Genomic DNA, 22,158 nt, shown 5'->3' on the forward strand with positions numbered 1-22,158 from the left:
TTTATGCTTTTAGCTATTTTTTCTTAAAAATCAACATCAACGATTATTTGGGGGCCTTGTAAATGATTCAAATTAAGCTGATGTAATCCGATAAAACAATTTTTTTCAAGTGTCTTCTTCTTGACTTTTAAGGAATAATTTTCTGAAATTATTATTTGTCTAGATTTTAACCGAAATGTGAGCAAAATTTAAAAGTTGTTTGCCCTGATTAGGATAAAATATCCCGCATTTGCCCGGCCCAGATTTTTGAGGAAAAATATTTAGTATCATTATTCAAAATGATGTGGATTCAAATTTTACCATAAAAATTCTAAATGTTAAGTCAGTTATCAGTATTTGGTTCCTGTTTCCAGTATATATTTCTTGATTCTCAGTTTGGATAATAATTTTGCATTTCAAACTGAAATAAGATGCATTTACCACATTTGAAACTCTTCATTCCAGAACATGAGAATAACATATTTATAATTTAAAACCATTTTTAAGATTGAGATTTAAAATTTTTATCCTCAATTGACATGTGGAAAAACAAATTTAAAAAATGCTTCATAATTGAAAATTCACAAATTTCACAATAAAAAATTTCATCAATTGCATCACTTGCAATTTTTATTCAGATTCACAAGATCAACAACGAATAGAAAAAATTTTAATAAATTTTTTATTCGTAATTGATCTTCTGAATCTGAATAAAAAAAAAATATAAAAACCGTAAATTCAGAAGAGATTGGTTGAGGGCTCTTCTCACACATTTACAATTATGCTTTTTGGGTCATAATTAATAAGAATTCTTTTCTGGAATTTATAGTCAAAATCGTTTTCATATTCTGAATCCAGATTTTGAATTTCTATTCAATATACAGAATTCAGATTCGAAGCAATTTGGAATGCTGATTCAGATTTTGCTTAAAGCTACGTTTCATAATCAATAAACAAAATTTAATAAGATTGTAATTCATTTGAAGAGTTTGTTTTATGGAAATCTTGATTATTATTTTTTTAAGTATTCACAAGATTGTATTTACTGTTCGCTTCCCGCAATTGTGCTACGTTTAGAAGACTTACTTTGATAGTCAAATTTACCTCGAAAATATAATCTTTGTATATCTGATCTTATGGTTAAATATCAGGTACAACAGTTTTTAGTTATAACTTTAATGTTAGAGTTTTCTATCCACGAAAAATCAAATTCATATGTGTTAGTTATTTTCATGCTACAATTTTGTAGTTTTTTAAAATAATTTTTCTAAATCAACTGCATATCGGTTAAGAAAAAGATTAATTCTCAGTTAATGAAAACGTTGAATTGTCTTTTCTTGAAAATCGCTAAAAGTAATTATTTAATTCATTTTTCAAAAGCAGCCGTCAGATGATGTTTTTCCTTATATTCAAATTTATAATTATGGATATGAACTTCCAAAAACGCAGAATAATTGCATTCATCGGCTAAAGTTCACCCTGATGGAAAATGCATACATTTAAATATTTCCCATTTTTCATCAGGAAACGATTAATTTTATTCTAAATTAGAGCAAGGTGTTAAATATAATTTTGATTTCGAAAAATGCGTTTACCGTCGATAAACATTGACGATGTTAGCAAGTAGCAAGTGAAATACTTGATATGATATGTTTGATATGTTTTTGGTTTTTCACATACTCTGGCTGAATTTAAATATCGACTATCTTTGACATCATAGTTTCATGCAGCCATAGCTCTTTTACAGCATCTTTTGAAAACTAGTTAAAATTTTGTAAGGAATTTGTGTGTAACAGACGTTCAACTAAAAATCCACTGAAATGCATTGAAAATTAAATATATAACAATGGATGACTCGAATTGTTTGGTGTTCACACTACAATTTCGGTTAACACACTTCAAACCTAATTTGTAGCATAAAAAATATTCAATGTTATTAACAAAATAGTTAACAAATATTTTTTATGATTTAAAGCTTCTCTGACTGCATATTCCGAGCTGGTAAACGATAGGTCGGAACGAAAAAAAAGTTGAAATTGTTCCACTTAATATTTTTCAAACGCTAGAAAACAAAACTGTCATTTTGAACCAAGGATCTGAAACTCGTTCGTTTCCACTCATCGTTCAGTGAGAGATTTCTCCGGCGAAACAAAAGTTTCATTGCTCTTGCCTGCAACATTTCCATGTGACTGTTTTCAGGCTAGAAGGAATGCCTATGGCGAATCCACAGCTTCTTGTATCATTCATGCAGAAGCATGCAACAAATATCCACCGACAAGCGATACATTCACTGGCGAACTGCGACATTCAAAAAACAACTTGTTGCAGTTCGCTGCTGAGCGAATCGGTCGAGAACATGTTCACTTAAGTGCTTCGCGAACCAATAATCTAAATTATGTTTCGTCTTGATGGTCCAACGAATTGCGGTAGTGTTCAGCTGGAGAAGTATAAAATTGTTTTGGCTTATAAATGAGAAACATTAAAAGTAATTTATCATTGCTTACATTTTTTTTTCAAATCGGCTTTTTACAAAAATACAAGTTCTGCAGAAGTTCGAGAAAAAATCAATTAAATATGAACGTAAGTGTTGCCATTGATGAATGAGAACCGGATCGGATTTAAAAATGCAATCGGAGACATCGATCATATTTAATTGGTGCTTAAATGAGTTAATTATAAAAATAAAAAAAAGTCGAGATCTTATGTTATTTCTGATAGCAATTTTTGAGTAAAGATCGAATTTCTGGGAATATTTTTCGGATATCTGATTTATTTTTATATTGATATGGAGTATTTAAGAGTTGGATGATAAAGTAAATCAAAACTGATTTCAGTTCACATGGTACCTGGCTGTTGAAGCCAAAAAAGGTATTTTTTATTCTTAAATTCTAGTTAGTGTAGGAAAATTGCGACAAACTTTTCAGATTTTTTACCTTTTTAGTATTAAACATGGTGTTGCTTTAACTTTAAATACATGTGTACTGTGATGCACTGGAAAAATATTAAAAAACTATAGATTTTTAATAAATTTATTTTTTGAGGCCTTGAAGATGGTCATAAATAATCTTAAAAGACTACTATATATTTTAAAAATCCCTTATCAAAATTTGCAAAAATTGAAGACTCAGCCTTAACACAAAAATAAATTTTACAAATGTTTACTCAATAAAAACTAAGAATTTGAAATCAAGATAATGACCAAGACAATTTAACAATGTTTTTTTTATCAAAGTTTTCAAATAAAAGTTTTTGGCAATAATAAATCACTATCAATATCTAGAAACAGCAGCTCATATTAGGCTTCAGAATTAAAAATAGAATTAAAATTTCCAAATTAAAATACTTTCAAACACACAATTTAAAATCTGAAAATTTGATAAAAATTATCAAATGAACTTCAGTTCCTTTCAATCGATTAATAAATAATTAAATTCAACATAAAATAAAATAATAATCAACTCAATTCTGAACTGGTATAATCGTTATCAGATGATACCAAATGTTTAGGTTCTAACATTTGAATTGGCTGTAGAATTTGAGTCTGAAGTTTTTCGTGACATTTTGCCTAACTCTGATCGGTTACACCCACTTTTTTTGTTTAGAAATCATTCTGTACACTATATTACTTCAAAAACATAAAAAAAAGAAAATTAAATAAAATCTTTACTTTCAATTTTCAAATGTTCTATTTCTATCCCCTTGTGAATAGAGGCAATTGTCAATCTGGATAAATGATTAATGATGAATGGTTAATGATGAAACGCAAAAAATCTGCTTATCAAAATGTGAAAAAAGCATTTTCAAAATATTGACTGTTTAAAACGTTAAACAGTGCATAAGACTACATTTTATTACGTTATTCCTCGAGCATATTTTTTTTTTTATTTTTACAATCCTCAATTAACACATTTTCCATTACCCACGCTTCAATTTTGCATGAAATTTTTCGCTGCCTATTTCCGGTGCAATAGTTACATTATTATCTTGAAGCTTCAAGCAACGCCAGACAAAAGTTGTTGAAAAAACACACGTTCCCGCAAAAACATGACATACCCGCAAGACTCGACATTTGTGATCTGCATATGAGCGAGTTAAAGAGAGCGTTCGCTCTCGAATGCTTCACTTTCAAATTTGACTTGAAGATATTCGCAAGCGAACGCAACAAGCCAACAATTTCCTCTTTTCAGTTCTTTTAGCAACTGATACATCAAACGGAGATTTGGCCTGTGGGCAAACAATCAATTCGTGTGGATGGGATAGGATTTGTTTCGACTGTGAAACACGCAACGCAACGATTCCCTCTGATGATGCTAACATTAAATGTCGCGCAACATCCTCTCTTTTCACACAGCAAAGGAAGAGAATTGTAATACAATTTGAGGGGGCTTTGGAAGTATCGCCTATATTGGATCAATCATGAACAAGTATCGGAACCTTGTTTTGAACTACTTTTTTTGAACTCAGAAATTCAATGTTTAAATTATTATTTATAATTTTTAATATGTGGAATCAATTTTTATTTTGTTTTTTTTTTTTTGTAACGAAATAACTTTTTTGTCTTTTGTTTAATAAAGACTTAAAGGTCTTTCGGTAACTTTCGGTAAAAATAATTTCTTTCAATCACATGCAATATTTTATAATTTCTATCAATTCTACAGGACAAATTGGCAGGTTTGAAGTTGTTTTTTCTCCGTTATTTTATCGATAATTTTTTCTTTAAGAAAAACATTCAGTCAGCGAAACTTTTTTTGTGAAGAAATGAAACCAACTGTGTAAGTAGAAATTTAAGGAATTAGAGAAGATAAAAATTTATGTTAGAAAAGTTGGATTCATTTCTTCACGAAAATTAATGATTCGCTGACCGAATGTTTCGAGACCCATCTCTGGGTCACAGTTTGAAAAATAGAAATAAGGCGTTGCCAAACACCGAACTGGGCTGATAATGATTATTGATGAATATTCGAACTTTGAAGGGGTCTCTCCAATTGATTTTATAAGGCGTGCATTGGTTTCATTTCTAGAAATCTTATTTGAAAGGCATGTCAGAGGTTTGTTTGTCCAAATTAGCTTAGGTCATGGAAATTTTAAATTTCTCTTTTCACTTTGACTTTGTTTCAATTTAAATAATTTTTAAGGTTTTTTGTCTTTGTTTATTTTTTTCAGCTATTTCAGATTTTAGGTATAAAATTCCTTAGAGAAATCCGCAAATTCTGTTGGCATCATGTGAGGTGTTTTTTTCTATTGATTATTCAAAAAAAAAATTCTTTTATATGGTAAACTTTAGAATAGAGAAGCAAGAGTACAAATTGAATTCGCTTCTGAGAAAAAGTACTGACGTTTTTTGTACGTTTGGTTAAATTTTGAAGTTTAGTGATTGAGGAATAAACAACTTAAAAAATTTAATAACTTCGAATCAATAGTATTAACATTTCTGATTCCACCTTTAATGATGCATGAAATGACTGTCAATTTGTAAAAATATTTTTTTTTTGCAGCATAGTACCTAAACATAAAATAATAATCAAGAACCAATAATCCAATTAAAAAAATTTCTTATTCAAAGCAATCGAAAGGTTCCTTTTAGTTCAACCACGGTATCTTTCGATTGCTTTGATTCAGTTAGGCTCACAACACAACAGAGTGAAAAAAATGTCAAAAAAGATATTCAGAATATCTTTTTTGACATTTTTTTCACTCTGGCGGCTCTTTTTTTTTGCACTTTTCGACTTTTTTCGCTGATCACAAGTCCACTTGCAGGGTTTGATCCTCATTCATTTTCAAGTACTCTGGCCAATTTTAAGCTCATTTGAGTAAGTTTCAAGAGTGCGCTAGGAGTTTTATTGAAAAAGTACATTTTTCCTGAAAGTTTTCTGAAATGTTTTCTAGCAAATTTTTAAAAATATAAAATGTTGGTTTTAAAATGCACGGAGATTGGTATGACAAGCATCAGTAACGACCTGTTTTAGATAATTGACTAGATGAAACCGAAAAAATTAAAAATTCATAAACTACCAACTTGTACAGAAAATTTATATTTCAAGTTCAGAGCTTAAAATCAGCAAGCAGGGGGAGTTGTACACAAGTGAGTGGGGAGAAAACTTGAATGTAAAATCATTTATCAAATCAAATTTGTTGCACAGATATTTGAATAACTTTGCTAGCACTGTTGCGATAACTAAGTGTAATACATCAAATTAAAGGTTATTAAAGGCTATCTTTTTATAAAAAGTTCATTTCGAACATATTTTTTTTCTATTAACTGCTGATTTTCAACTCTCGAGTACTCGGCCAGAGTACTTGAAAATGAATAATGTTCAAACCCTGTAAGTGGCGTTGTGATCAGTGAAAATAGTCGAAAAGTACACTAGTCTAATGATTATACTAAAAACATATATATTTTTAATAAATTATCGGAAAAATCATTCAAATGCAAAACAGGTTCTCAGATCATTTTTAAACCCAGGTTAAGGTTTTTTATCTTAAGCATCAAATATACTGTAGAATTGCATTCTTTTACTTTATATTTTTTAAATCTGGAATTACAAACTACTCTTTGTAACTGTATGAAATCTCAAATGATCTTTGCTTCTAAATTTTGAGCTTTCATTTTAGACTCTGATTCTGGAATTAAACTTTCATACTGTATAATCAATTTTTACACCAAACTAATAACAATTCTTGGATTTTATAAACTTTGATACTATTTACCAAATGATTTTTGCGTAGATAAAAAAACTAGAACTAGGTTTTAGTATTTTCTCTGAAAAAAATGTTTTTTTCTCATCATCATTATTGAATTCTATTATTTTGTTTTTAGTTTTTAAATTGAAAATTATTTGTTATTTGAAAAGCAAGTCAGAGTCTGCTTCTTTTAAACTTATTTCTAATGAATTCAATAAAAACTTCCAAAATTTTCGTAGAATCCAAAAACCATGAATCCAATCGTGCGTTCTGCTTGGCATCAAACTTCACCATGTACTTTATCAAACGTACCGTTATTTGCGCACGACTGGGCACACATACAAGAAAGAAACATACACACACAAGCTTATGGGGCTTACATTTTAATCTTCCGCATGTCCAGAAAAAGCCGAAAGCCTAGCACAATCGTTGGCCCGTCGCCAAAGTCCATGATGTCGGTCCGGGAAACGGTGAGGCCGCTCTGCTCCAGGGACGTGCCAATAAGCCGCTCGTAGTAGGCCGACTTCTGCCGGAAAACGGAAGTTCCATTGGATCTCAGGCCGGTCGTGTAGATGTCCCCGCGCGTCACCCGGAAGGTGCAGTCGAACACCAGGATCGCTGGAAAATTGGCCCAAGTAGAAGAAGAAGAAGAGAAAGAAACAAAAAAAAACGATGAAAATACCGGATGTGAATGAAAGTGTTTCGGAATGTATGTGCGAGTGGGTGGTTGGAGGTGGGTCGGTGGGTGGCTATGAATTGGCGGTTGTTTGATCAATATGGAACGTGCCTGCGATTCTTGAGCGGAACCAAACGCAAAAAGAATAGGCACGTATTTCTTTGATGAGAAGACTGGCAGCGAAGAAAGGTGGGTGGCAAAACGAGTGAATGGGTGGGTGGGTAATTTAATTAAGGATGACCATGCTGGAATGACCTCCAGCTGCTGGTGGTATTTTTATGCTACGAAATTGACTTCCTGGAAAAGACGTGGGTAATTAATTTGAGGAGATATTTCATAACGACGATTGAGCTGGATTCCTTCAGCGCGCGGAGAACGTTTTATGGAAGTGAATGGATGAGTGGCATTTGGAAGTAGGTCAAACTGTCGAATGCTGGAAGATTTTTTTTAGCAATGTGTGATAAGTTGTGATTACGTCTCTTTGGGTAAGGAGAATTTTAAGATTATAAAATTTCGCTTGAGCTTTCAATACGTCGTATGGAACATCTTAAGAATTCACAAAAAACTGCTGCAAAAGTTATCAAACAACTTCAAAATTTGTAAATTCACATATTGATTATGCTGTCTAGGCTACAAATATTCGGAATGGAAAGAAATTGCGACAAGTTTATGTCAGTTTTCGTATTTTTTCGTTATAAAACTGTTTGTTTACATTCTGTTTCATACGACGTAATGAAAGCTAACGCGAGAAATAATAATTTTTTATGTGTGCAATCAACATAATTTAGCCAACAATTTTCGAGCTAAACGAAAGTATTATCAAATAGTTGCATGCAGATTAAAAGATTAAAAATAAGCTTAATTAGAAACAATGAAGCTGACAGCAATCTCTATTTTTTTTAGAAGGAAGGGGAGATAAGGGCATAGCGAGCACCTGGGACGAACTAAGCACTTCTCTTTTCTGAGGAAACTAGTATTTTCTCAAAAAATCTGATGATCCTTTTCCCGGAGAAAAAAATTAATGAATATTAGCCCTCCACTGTATTCGCAACCATATAAGTATGAGATCCTTGAAGTCAAAGAGGTATAAGTATACGAAAGCTTTGTTCGAGAAAGCACGCTTTTTAAAAGAGCTAGTGTTGCGCTATTTTTCAATATTACTCAAAAAATCATATTTTCAATCATCGGGCTTGTGAAATAGGTCAGTTGGCAAGTCTGTTGTCTCCTGAGCCGATGTCTGCGAGTTCGAGCTCAAGAGCAAACATCGATCACAGTTGTACCGGATAAGTTTTTCAATATCGATCCGCCAACTGCATCGTTGATAAAGTCGCGAATGCCATAAAGATGGAAAAACGAAATATATAATCGAGACAAACAAACAAAACATTTTAAATCATATTTACCTAATATTATCATATTTACCTTTTATGTCTATGTGTAACGGCTCGTAAACAACTGAACAGATTGAGGTCGGAAATTGTTCCTACGAAGTTTGTAGGCCTTCTTCCCCCTCCTAGAAAAAGGGCCACCATTTAAGGTAAAGTTGACTAAAACTTGGATAATTCGTGTGAAAGATTCATCAAATTTTGTTTCTACCTGTTCTTAGTGAAGAGAGGAAACATTTTCTTTAAATAAATTATTCGAATTCATTCATTTCAGAAGCATAATTATTGAAAAACCATCGAAATTATACTAAATAATATTATTCAACGGGCCACAATGTGAATATGTAGGAAACATTATGCGGTTTTATTTCTCCAGGCAAGTCATGCTTAGTTGTCTATAAGATAACAAACAAATAATCTCGCGTCTAACGAGGGCAAATTCATACTCTCTGCAACCTCAGAATCCTGTTGATGAAAACACGTGAAAAAAAAAGTCTGAAATGAAGCTCTATAATTTGAAATTTTTATTGTGCCTGAAACTCAAGAATCATTTCGTTGTTATTAAGAAAAGAAGGAAATCGAAGATCCATTCCATGCTTTCCTTAATCACGTGCGTTTTAAAAAAAAATCACCATCAGGCACCTCACGGATGAAGTAAACCATGTTTTCCAGATCACTTACATATTTGAAGAACTTTACTTTGAAGTACTTTTTCCTCCAATTTGATCTCGTTGAACTAAATTTGAGGTATTTTGAATAAATTGAAAACGGAAAATGAAATTTCAACATTTTAAACTCATTTTCTATTCAGAATGTTTTCGATATTATTTTATACATTTTCAATCTGCAAGGCTTTAATTTTCAATGCGAAAAAATGTTGATAAAAAGGTGATTTTCGCATTTTAATTATAAGGAAGTCATAAAAACGTTTAATGAGCTTGATATGGAATCTCTCGTCAAAGATGTTATTTATAAAATAAAAAGAATCAGCTTTTGTTGAGTAAAAGAAAATTTAAAGAAACTTTTAAATTTTCTATATATTTTTGCTTAGCTTCTTAATATAAGTACTAGGTCATGCCAAAGTAAGTTTTAATGATTATTTTTTTGCAAATATACGTTCGAAAAAAAATATATTTGGGATTGCTTTGAACTTAAAACTGATTTTATAACTCAGATTTTTTCTAACAATATAATATTTTCCAGAATAGTGATTCGAAAATATCGTGTTTTAATTACTTCTGCAATTGTGGGTCATACATTTAATTTCTAAATCTTAATTAAGTTCTGAAATAAAAGATAAATTTAGAAATTATTTAAAAATCATGAAATGAAGGATCAATATCTGAAAGCATGAGGCAACAAAAATCACATTGCTGATACAAACAATATAAGAGCTCATTTTGAATGGTTTGGAAGTGTTGAAAAACTTGTGTATTGTTTCGAATAAACTGTAAAATGTTACAAAGCCATTGAAAATAAAGGTTTTTTTTAAATGGATAATTTTTTCGATGATTGCGAGTAATTTTGACTTCTGAGAAATAATAACATAAGTATACTTTTTCAGATGTTAACAGTTCAAAAGAAATGCAGGAATTTGACAAAATTTAAAAAAAATAAACTAAAATGATTACTGCGAGCAGATGTTAAATCTTTTTTGGTGAAAAAAGAATCTCAGAGTTGTTAAATGAATTGAAATCTTTAATACAGACCCCGTTCGGTTTTGGCAACACACCCGTACATTTTCTGTTGCCAAAATTGAATGTTGCCTAAATCGAACGGTTTCTTTTCTCAATTTTTTTTCAGTTATTTTTACAAAATAACTATTATTATTATCAAAAATGTTATTTTTAGTCAATTTCCGACCATTTGTTGTCATTTCTAATTTTTTTCATTGTGTTTTTGATGCATTTTGTACTTTTCTTATTTTGTTTATAATGTTTGTTTTCATTTGACATATTTGTTGTTTTTGTCATACTTCACATTTTATAGTTGTTTTTTGTCATTTTCAGTCTTTTGTTTGTATTTGTTTCCTAGCTTTTTGAATTTTTCATCTTTTTGTCATTTTTGAGTACTTCATACATTTAAAACATTTGTTTTTATTGTTGCATTTTATCATCATTTCAGAACATAAAAACGTATTTATGGTGTTTGTCCAAGTTAAATTGATCCTTTAAAAAAGGAAATTAAAAGGTAATGTTGTTTCTTAAAACCGTTCGATTTTAGCACATGTGCAAATGAAACGAACGGGGTCTGTATCAAACATTTATTAAGATAATTTTCATTTGTTTTTTCAAAAAATTGTCGAATTTTTTTTTTTTTTTAACTTAAGTTTGTCAGATTGCCCGGTTTTATCCCAACATTCCCGAATTTCTAGTTCAAAATTTTTGAACTTTTTTTTTCAAAAATTGCTCTCCTTTTTTCTTGCTTTTTTCACTTCATTTGCAAAAACGAACAAAAAACTCAAATTGAGAAACTATAACTTTCAATTTTTGTGATCAAAAATAATAATTTCGAACACATTTTGTCAGAACATCATGATTGATTTTATAGAAGCCTGAAATACAATTTCAAATCGACTGATTAGTTTTTTATTAAAATATAATGATTGAATTGTTCTTCTTCTTGATATTAAAGCAAATTAACGTCCTTTTTTCCATTATTTTCCAAAATATTGCCCGTTTTTTGAGCATAAAGAAAAAAAATTGGAATCAACTGGATCAGTTTTAAGTTAATTTTTTTTTGCCTTATACGATACGAAGTTATGATCTTCGACAAAGTTGTACAAATTAAAATTTTCTTAAGAGAACTTGTTGATTGGCACAAATACATCATCAGGTTTGGTTCCACAGAAGAAACAAAACTGATGTTAATTTTAAAGTACAAAATATTCTATTTCCCATACAAACTTAAAAGTTCAAATTTTCTTTTGTAAACGTTACTTAACAATTTTGCAAAAAAATCATTAGTGAGTTGAACCAAGTCGAAGCTTTGTAGACACACGAGTTAAGGCAATTCAAAAATGATCCCAAATTGACTCAGTCTAATGTACATATAATTTATAATGGGTTATTTGGAAAGGAGCTTCATTATTCCATTTTCCTGAACAGTAAATATAACTCAATAGTTTGTCATCTAAACGGTGAGTGATAGCCTCCCAAACAGAGTACACAAATTTCGAAAATTTAATTTCTATGAAATCTTTTGTTATTTATAGAGTAGGGTGGTATTTAAGATTGTCACATTTTGAGAGTTTTGAAAAGATATAAGATTTGTGTAATATGTAGAAAATTTTAATTTAATTGAATCAATTCATTTTTTTTATAATTAAAGATTAAATAAAATTTGCGTCGTCAGGATTTCAATTCAAAACTCATTAGGAATACAAGACATAACTGAATATAGTTTAGATGAAAATAGAGAGAGAAAAAGAACGCTCTATAATTTTAAAATGAATGGAAATCCTGAAAACATATCGTTTATTTTTAAATATAAGTTATCCCACTTATTGAAACGAGTTTTAATTCTTAAATACAGGTTAAAATCCTTGAAATTAAGTTTCAATGTTTCATTAAGAAAACAAAACGATTTGTCTATATGGCTCATCCACTGATTTGAAATAAATTCATAAGTAAAATGTTATTAAAAGGACTTGAAATTATACGCGTTACATCTCGACAATCCCTGAAGTTAATATTACATTTCATATTTTTGCTGAATATTGTAAAATTTTAGAAGGTTTGTATAGTTTTTGAGTAATTGTTCTAAGTGTAACTAAGACGTGGAGTAAAAAACGTGAATTTTCTTAGTTCGTTCTAAATGTTCTAAGGTTTGATAAATCAGATTGAAAATTTGTATCGATAACGCAAGGCAGAAAAATTCAAGCAATATTGTTTTCGATATAAACTTTGAAAAAAAGTTAAAAATTCAATATATATATATGTAAGTTTATGTGCTTTTTAGCAAAACCATAGAACATAATTAAGATATTAAACATAATGGTGTTAACTCAATGATCATTTTTCCCGAAGACCGTTAGTAATTTCGACCTCTGAGAAAAAAGTGATTTCCGTTTCCGTTTGTCGTTTTTATTGCAATTCAGCGATAATTGGGAATTTCAACGAAATTAAATCCTTGATATTTCCTAAAACATGAGTCAAGACGCAAAGTTGTTGAATGGATTAAAATCTTCAAATCAAAAACTCAATCTGTGATATGAATTAAAGCAACTTTATTATTTTATCAGTTATAAAATATCTTTATAAAATCTGAATGATTTGAATTCAGGAACCAAAAATAATCAAGAATCAGTTATTAAAACACAACCATCAAAAGTGATCTATAAGGTTGAGGAAATTTTCTAAGAAAAAATAAGATTCAGAACTCAGAATAACATTCAAATTTTTTTTTTCAATTTCAATTCTGAGTTTTGTCAATCAACGCGATATATTCTAAATTATTTGATCAAATTATCACTTTAAATAATTGAGGGATAAATATTTGGTAAATTTCCTATCTCAAAAATAGCTTAAAAATTTTATATATAGCACCAAATTTATATTTTAAAATGAAAACATGCTTTTTATGCTCAAAATTGACAAACTTTTTTTATTTGGTCTTAAGGAATATTTACATTCTTAATTGCATTTCGATTGAATTCCGCATATTTTAGTTGAGAAAACATTGAAAATTATAGCTCAGTGTTCAGTAATTCGGTTCGTTTAAAGCAAGTTGAAATTTTAATTTAGAAATCATCTGCTGACTTTTTGTTTCATTCATATTCGAAATCATGATTTCATATATTCTAGAATTTTGACAGGATAGGTTCTGGTTTTTTTTTATATTTAATCAATTTCAGCTTATAAGATTTTATTTATCTATATTTTAAACCATGATCGAAATAATGAAAAAGTTTAATAAAACAAGCAGAAAAAGCAATAGGGTGATTTGCCAATCGTTGCACTCATACAGGATTAGTCAACAAGATCCAAAAGTTCAAGTGTTTGAAAAAAGTGGCATAAAAATTGAAAAAAAACATTTAAAACAACTTGTCTGCGCCCAATAGTTGCACAGGCAAATTTTGTGTCGTGCATAATGTTGTCCGATATTTTCCAATGGTTACACATTTAAAAAATCAGTCACCATGAGGTCGAATAGGCTGATATTTGTTACGGAAGCTTATTATGAGAACTTCTAGTTCAAATGCAATCTAATTTTTAGACGGCCCCTTATGAGAGGGGGGAGGGGGGTCTTCCAAATAAACCGCCCAATGCACTTGTTTGCACTAATTGGCCCAGCGTTGAGTCTATTTTTATTTGTCCTACCAACATAAAATTTTATGTCTTTCAAATCCCATAGAATGAACTGAAAGGTATTCAATGCTTAATTTTTAAGTGGCTATCAACAGGTGAAAAGATTAGAAAACGTGATCTGTTTTGCGCCCTTTTACCCCTATGAAGAAGATGCGATTTTTTCACTAAGCTATGTCTGTTTATTTTTCTGTATGATAAGGGCCAAATAAAGCTTCACATAGATGTCTCCAGTGACGGCAACTCGACGGCAGATTCGAATCCCTGAGAAAATTGCACGTCAGATAAGTAATATTTCAGGTCTTCCAACCTTTGACTTCTAGTTTTTGGGATTAAGGGTCGTAGTTTTCCTCCTGTACAATATTCTGACAATATTAATAACAATATGAAGGGAATCGCTGTTGACATGGAATAAAATTCTTTTAGATTTTTTGTCACGAAATTGGAAAAACAGATTTTTTCAGAACAGCTTTTAGATTCTTTGCATAAAATGTTGAGTAAATGGTCGGGATAAAGGATTTCAAAATAAATCTGATAAAAAAAGTAGTCTATCAAAGCCAATGCAGTTGAGTTGACTTTGACACTTTTCAGACAATGCAAATTGCCCGACTTTCATACATACACAAGTTCTTTTAACGAGTTTAATAATTTTAAAACTTCATTTTTAAGATTTTACGATAGAAAAATTAAACTTATGGATATATAAAGTGTCTTTGAATTATTGAATTAATTATTAAAAATCAACATTGAGTGCAAAAAATGTGAAAATTCTGAGTGGAAAATAATTAAAGCACAGAATTTACTTAAATAACTAGTTAAACGTAAATATCCACTTATTCAAAAAAAAAACATGTCATATCAATAGACAATTCGAGTTGTTTTAGTTGCATGTAGTCAATGAACGTGTTCAATTTCGTATGACAATTTGTATGCAAGAAGAACTTTTCGCATATACAAGAAATTCAAATATGTTTGAAATTAATTTAGTTTTAAATAATTGATTTTGCCCATTCTTAAGATTAATTGTTTGCTAGCATGAGAAGAAGCAAAGTATTTCATGAAAAAAGTTATAATCATTTCGAAATAAAAAATCGTAATCCATTGAAAAGTATTGTAAAATTGCAGGATTTGCTTTCCGAAGCTTTCAATAATTGCATGACATGTTTTTGCGAAAGTTTTAAATTATCACACTTATGGGTTATGCAAAGCAGTATAATGCGATTCTTATTTTAATCCGGTTAGCCAGCTTTCAAATAAGCTGTCAAAACTCTAGAATTAAAAAAATATTTACCTATTTATAATTTTTTGTATGACAACGAATATCATTTCTGGGGTACAAGTTAGGTTTAGTTTTTGTTCACATGCAATGTATTGCAAGAAACAAGAAATATTTTAAAAATACAAAATTATGCTTTTTGAACTTTCAGTACATCGCTGATGGTTTTTGAATGAAAATTTGGATTTTCCCGTACAAGCCTTCTTACTAATTCAAAACACGTTGTTATAATTCAGGACTTAATCAATCGCTTCCCAAATTTTTATTGCTATTTTTAGCTGTAAAAACAACCAAACAAAGTTATTGGAGGTATATGAATTTATAAATTTGAAATTTCCAAACAAATTTTGCAGCGGAAATATGTACAACAATGGGGCAGGACCAATTGTTGCACGATCCAACATATTTTCTGGTTAAGTCTGGATTATAATTTTTTTTTCAAAATCATGGTGTTAAAATTATTCAACAAACGTTTCGTATGGAAAACTGATACGAAAAATGTTTTGTTCTGACGTAAAACCTTATTTGCCGTAGAAGGAATGTTAAGGTTTTTGTTAACAATTAGCACAAAAACCGCGCGAAAAAAAAACAAGAAAAATTTAAACTGTCGTAAGGTACAACTTACCAGCAGAAAATATCACAAAAGCCTCATTTCAACAGAAAACATTCCGAATCACATGATTCAGTATTATTTTTGAGGAACAATTGAAAAACACCTGAAATATTGACAATTTAAGTCATGCTGTGTCAACAATGGGTTAGGGGACAACGATTGGCAAACCACCCTACATAAATTTTACGTGTTCTGTACAAAATTTATTTTTCAATGCCTCAAGGTATTATTATGCGTAACACGAAAATAAATTTTTGTATGGAAACATGCAAAACACATAGAAAATATGCTTTTTATATTTAATTATGAGCGCGTGGAGACAAATAGCGCTAACATCAATTTGTTGCACTTGATTGAAGCTTTAATGTGATTTATTAGTTTTGAAAATCCACTTGCACGTGAAGTTGATTAAAAATAAAACTTAAAGTCGCAATAAGTTAGCTAGGAAACGTCAAAGAATGTTTAAATCTCGTGCAAAACGTGTGATTTGAATGTTTTAAGAAATGTTTACATCTTATTCATGTAAATCTTCATCTAACAATAGTTAAGTTTAAAAAACTTTTTTAAAGAAACTCAAAAAAAAACCTTTTAAAATTACCATTTATTTATAACTCTCCTCTGAACGGAGATAGACATTAGATGTTCCAACAAAGTGCCATATTTTTGTGTATTCTACAACATTGTAGAACAAAATAAAACTATGTACATCTCTTGAAATAAAAAAAAATTGATTCATTCATATTATAGAGCATATTTCTAAACAAATGTACTGAAGTCACTTTGGGGCTTAAATGAAAGACAAAGGCGCTAAGAAAAAGGTCCACTTTTGCACCTTCGGACCACTGTGCGCTGCCTAGATCGATATTTTTAGGGAATAAAGCTCTCTGTTATATTCTCATGTAAAAAGTTCTTAAAAAATTTTATACCAAACGGCTGAAAAAGCTTTTCAAATTAATAATATATGTCACCAAGACAAAAATCCTTGAAATGATGCCTTTCAGTGTCATTTCTTCCATTAAGTTTGTTTTTTCGGTCCAAATGGTCTCTTCCTTTTTCATGAATAACACCCATTTCCCGGCGCTGCAGCGGCTTTTATTGCATCGACTCATGATTTATCAAGCCAGCCATATATTTCCGGCTCGTTTCGTGGGATCCCAAAAATATCTGCCCCGAAACTGGGCCGCTTCCCAATTACCGAGTTGCCATTTTGTCGTTGTCGTCGTTTCTCGCTGAGTGACCCTGCTCTTGTCGGGGTGACAATTTACCGGATGTAATTGGCCTTTTCAGAAGAAATGCTACGGATCACATAAAAGCACACCAGCAATGTCAGCGAAAAAGGTAAAATTATTGCTGAAACAGCTACAACGATCATCAGCACCGGTTGAAAAGTGCGAGGCAGCAATGCATTTTTGATGACTTTTAATAGAGCCATGAAAAAAGCGACCGACCATTTCTAGGAATGTCTCACAATCATAACGTTAACGAGTGCATCATCTCGGCGACGTCGTCGCAATGTGGCGCCAAAATAAACTTGGAAGCTGAGAAGGTTCCGTGTTATGATCGACATCGTCGCATGAATGTAATATGATGATAAAATTTCATGTTGATCATATTTTTTCTGCGTTTGGCGGCAATAATCCCCCTTATTCTGCGCCGCGCGTGAGGTGACGATAGTCGAATCACCCTAGCCACCCGATTCCAGTAGTCGCTTTAGGTGAGAAACGTCTTTTAGAATGAACTTTTTGAGTTCTTATCCTAATCTAGTAGTCAGCTGGGCATGAACCTCTGTCACATCGGCTTCGGGAATAAAGTGACTAGACTCACGTGACTCCGACTCGACTCGACTATCGTCACCTCACGCGCGGCTCAGAATAAGGGGGAATATTTCTAGAATGATTTTTGAGTAATCCAGGAAGCATGGACAGCATTTGAAAGGTGATTAAGTTTTAACATGTATTACTTCTAAACTAGACAGTTTTGAAGTAGATTATTCAAAGTGGTATAAAAAATAATCTTTTCGTGAATTTTAATTATCATCAACAGAAAACAGTGACAAGAAAAACGATGTTTTTCTGTTTTGCAAAATTCCTTTTTTTTAGATTTTTTTGTCTCCTACCAATAAGGGGCCGTTCAGATACCACGTGGACAGAAAAATGAGATTTTTGACCCCCTCCTCCCCCTCCGTGGACAAGCGTGGACATTTGGCAAACCCCTACCCCCCTCCCCGGATGTCCACGTGGACAGATTTGAAATTGTTTTTTTTTTCTAAATCTAATTTGACAGTTAGAATCACCATTTTTAGCGTTTTTGTTATTGACATTGAAATGGCTGATTAAAAAAAAAACGAATAAGCATTTCCTGAAATAAAATTATTTTTAAAATTTTTAATTTCAAAATTTTTATTTTAATCACTTGCTTTCAAAAGGCTACTACCTAGTTGTTTTAACTTAAACTGGAAAGCTTTACATTTAAGGATTATGATTAAAACATCTGAATATTTATTCACCTTTAGTAATTATTTTGAAAATAAGTATGTCCACGTGGACATTACCCAAACCCCTACCCCCCTCTCCGTGGACAAGCGTGGACATTTACATACCCCCCTCCCCCCCCCCTAAGTTGTCCACGTGGTATCTGAACGGCCCCTAATAGAATTATTTTGGATAATTTATGCATTAGTTTTCAAGAGCATTTGTGAAATTTGTAAACTTTCACAACAACAAGTACAACGAGAAACTTCACAAACACTAGAATCATAGGTTCCTTATATATCTGGTCACAATTATTTAGCGTTTTGCATTTTTTAACTCACGATAGAAAATTCTACAAGATCTTTTATCATTTATCTTAAAATAGATACAGTACGTTATCATGATAAGTTAGAAATCATTCTTATGTTCACTTGTTTCAATTATGAAAGTAGAATGGTTCACTCGAAGCTATGTTCTATTGCGTTAAATTCTGAGCACTCAACCTTTCATCCACATCTCATCCAAATTCCTTGAATACTTACAATCAAGAACGTGTAATAACCAAACAAAAAAAACAAATGGCTACTCACAATCGCTAAGGTCTCCCTTGAAGGCACTGAAGTAGAATGCCAGCCCGGCCACGCACAACACCGCCAGCACCACGATGAAGGCAGCCGACATCAGCAGGATCGAAACGGACCGGAAATTCTTCTGCTTCACGCCGTACATCGAGGAGGACAGATTCCGGGTATCGCGCCAGAGGCCCCAGGACGTGTACCCGTAGTGGCTGCTCATGCTGACATCCGTCGGGTACGAGTATTTGCTCATGTGGGTGTAAGGGCCGCCACCTCCTCCTCCCCCTCCTCCTCCGCCGCCACCCACGCTTCCCATCAGGGTAGAGTGTCGGCCGAGGGTGTTGTGGTAGGAAGAGTAATCCTGAAAAAAGGAAATTGAAAAAAGGTGTTAAGACTTTTGATTTTACTTATGTCATTTTAAAACCTTAAAAGAGAATTAAGTTTCAAATTTAAATTATGAAGAATATCAAATTGCTTAGCCAAATGCCGAATATCAGATTCCTCAGTAAAATGCAAATGCCTAAAGTACATTATAAATATGTACAGGCTGAATGCCCCATCTAATAATGTATTGCATATCTTTTGATCTTATCCGAATGATCTTAGGGTAGATTAAATTGGTTAATAAAGGTTGTTTAAAAATTCCTTTCAAAACTTATCTAAACACGAAATACGGATATACGTACTGCGCCAAAAATGATATATGATTACTTAACCGACTACTGGCATAAAGACTCGAGCTCTTCAGCTATACGATACACTATTTACAAACATTCAAGCGAAACAATAAATTAGTTTGAAAGGATTTGTATCCAATTTGATAATTCATCCCAGAAATGAGAAAATAAAACAAAATCCAAACGAGAGCGAGTATCGAACTTAGAGAAATATTTCTTCTTCGTCTTGCTAACACGACCCTTTCACCAGTGCACTATCTGAGTTAGAAAGAGAACGAGGGTAAATAGTTGTAGTATTTCAGCCTCGGCCAATCATCAAAAAACGTAAAACGCTGTCTTTGTGGCATTAAGACTTTTCAGTCATACGCCATCCGGTTTCGCGACTAGGACAATACAAAGAGTTACAAATTATAAAGTCAAATAATGACAGGTTGGCATAGAATTATGTGCCGATTATTCCAATACACAGGAAATCATGATTGGAGACAGGCCTGTGCGTAGAACCCTCCCGAGGGGGGGGAGTTCGAAATTCAAATTTAGATAGAAATAAATAATAATAGCAAAAATACACAATAAATAGAGAAATTGATTTCTTATACCATTTTCGTACTCATGGTCATTATTCAAAAATAATAAATTTTACATATAATATAAATCAAAGTTTTAAATCAATGTACTTTCAGGCTAGTCATTGGAATAAATAGGCTTTGACCGGTTCGGAGCACACTCGTTTTTTCCGTCGTGTTCGATGAAATTTTTCAAAATTTTAAATTTTCATGTAGAAGTTGAAAGAAAAACTTCCGAAACATCCAAATTTATGAACCTAAAAGGGGGTTCAGTGTATCTAGTTTATCACAAATTATCGCCGGAAAGGGTGGAATATCGGGTTTCAACAGTTTTGATAAGTAAACAGCACTTGGGGATCAAGGGAAATTGAAAATTCCTTGTGAAGTGCATGGTTATTGAAGTGCATTTGGAACCCATTGCCAGCTGTACAAAGATTTAACAAATAGTTTTAAAGATTAAAAAGAAAATTATAATATAAAGCCTAGAGTTTATTTGGTCTTTGTTATGATAGAAAAATTTTGAAGCTGGTATGAGTCACGCGTGGTTTTTGTTTTTGATTGCTGCGACTCCATTTTAAGTTTAAGAAAATTTATAAACACATATGAGGGATGATTAATTTAATTTGATAAAAAAAAGAAAATATTTTTTTTTACTTCAAGGGTGTTTGATTGGAAGCTGCGTGATTTGTTGAATAATCAATAAGAAAATATAAAAGAAGGAACTTCAAGTTTCTTTTGTAGACAATTAAAAAAATGCTTCCTAAAAATTTAGATTCATAGGCTTCCAAGAAGATTATGTTTTCAGAACACGAAAATTCAGGATTGAACAACAAAGACAAATATATTAGAAATATTTCAAAAACTTTAATAAAATAGTTCGAGTATCAAATTAGGTAAATTAATTTGGAAATAAAATCGAAATATGAAGATGAAAAAAATAAGTTTTTTTACACTTTAGAATTTTTTATCGAATTATTGATTTTATTTGATAACTCAAGCCAACAGCATTAAACTGTCTATGTTATAACGATTTATTTTTTGCTTAAAAAGTCTCTTAAATGAAATGGCTTAAGACTGCTTCAAAATTTTGTTATTATTCCCATGATGTAGAAGAGTTGGAGAGAAAAAGACTTCTATGACTGTTTTCGGTGAAAGCAGAATTACTTGCGGTCTCGTGGAAAGTTGATAATTAATTTGAAATCTTCGATTTTTTCGTTTTTTTTTTGTAATGTTTTTAAGCCTTGTCAAAATGTGTACAAGTTTCTCAAATGATTTTTACTATTTTTCAAAAGTAGTTTCAAAACCAAAGCTGATAAAAAAATGTATTGCATATTTGGTTTCAGGGCATCCAAGTTTATCAAAATTAGCTCCTAAATTCTTTACACCTCGGAATAATGCGAATTTTGTGGACTTGTGAATTTTATCAAAACCTTTCAAATATTGAATCGACGATTTAGAAGAACTATAACTACAAAATGAAATTGAGACTGAAATTGAATGTATGGAGATCATTCAATATCACAAAAATTAGGAGTGGCTTTAAAGACTTTTTTTATAATCAAAGTGATCAGTAATAAGGTAATTTATGTCATTATAATTTATTAGAGAACCTTTTAACCACCCGAGTCATTGGGGTCTGTACGATGTAAAACATTGATTGATACAAGTTTAAGTTTTATTTTTGCATATATTGTTGACTATTATGGGTATTCATTTCCTTTCACATGTGAAAAATTGTTTTTCGATGAATTAGTTTGAAAAATAAAATAAATGTTAAAACTATGTTAAAACTGTTGGATTGTTATTCGTATGCGAACTTGTGTAGCTACACTTTTCAATAAACACCTATTCTTAGGTTTTTGATGTGTCAAGATTAAAGTTTCAATACAAACGGGATATTCAAAAGCTTAATTCCGCCGGTGTCCAAAAAGGTGTTGAAAGATAAGTGTGGAC

The 22,158-nt window shown here is 31.3% G+C and overlaps 1 protein-coding gene across 1 annotated transcript in view; it reads right to left on the reverse strand.

The window, feature by feature from the left end:
• The window catches only part of LOC129747932 (mucin-2), a 234,663-nt gene that overhangs the window by 21,595 nt on the left and 190,910 nt on the right, over positions 1 to 22,158 (reverse strand). The window contains exons 4-5 of the mRNA XM_055742360.1: positions 18,978 to 19,323; positions 7,041 to 7,278 (exon numbers count right to left, since the gene is read on the reverse strand). Coding sequence (XP_055598335.1) covers positions 7,041 to 7,278; positions 18,978 to 19,323 — 584 coding nt within the window. The remainder of the gene's footprint in view (positions 1 to 7,040; positions 7,279 to 18,977; positions 19,324 to 22,158) is intronic.

This window comes from Uranotaenia lowii, chromosome 2, assembly GCF_029784155.1.
Source record: "Uranotaenia lowii strain MFRU-FL chromosome 2, ASM2978415v1, whole genome shotgun sequence".
NCBI classification, from domain to species: domain Eukaryota; kingdom Metazoa; phylum Arthropoda; class Insecta; order Diptera; family Culicidae; genus Uranotaenia; species Uranotaenia lowii.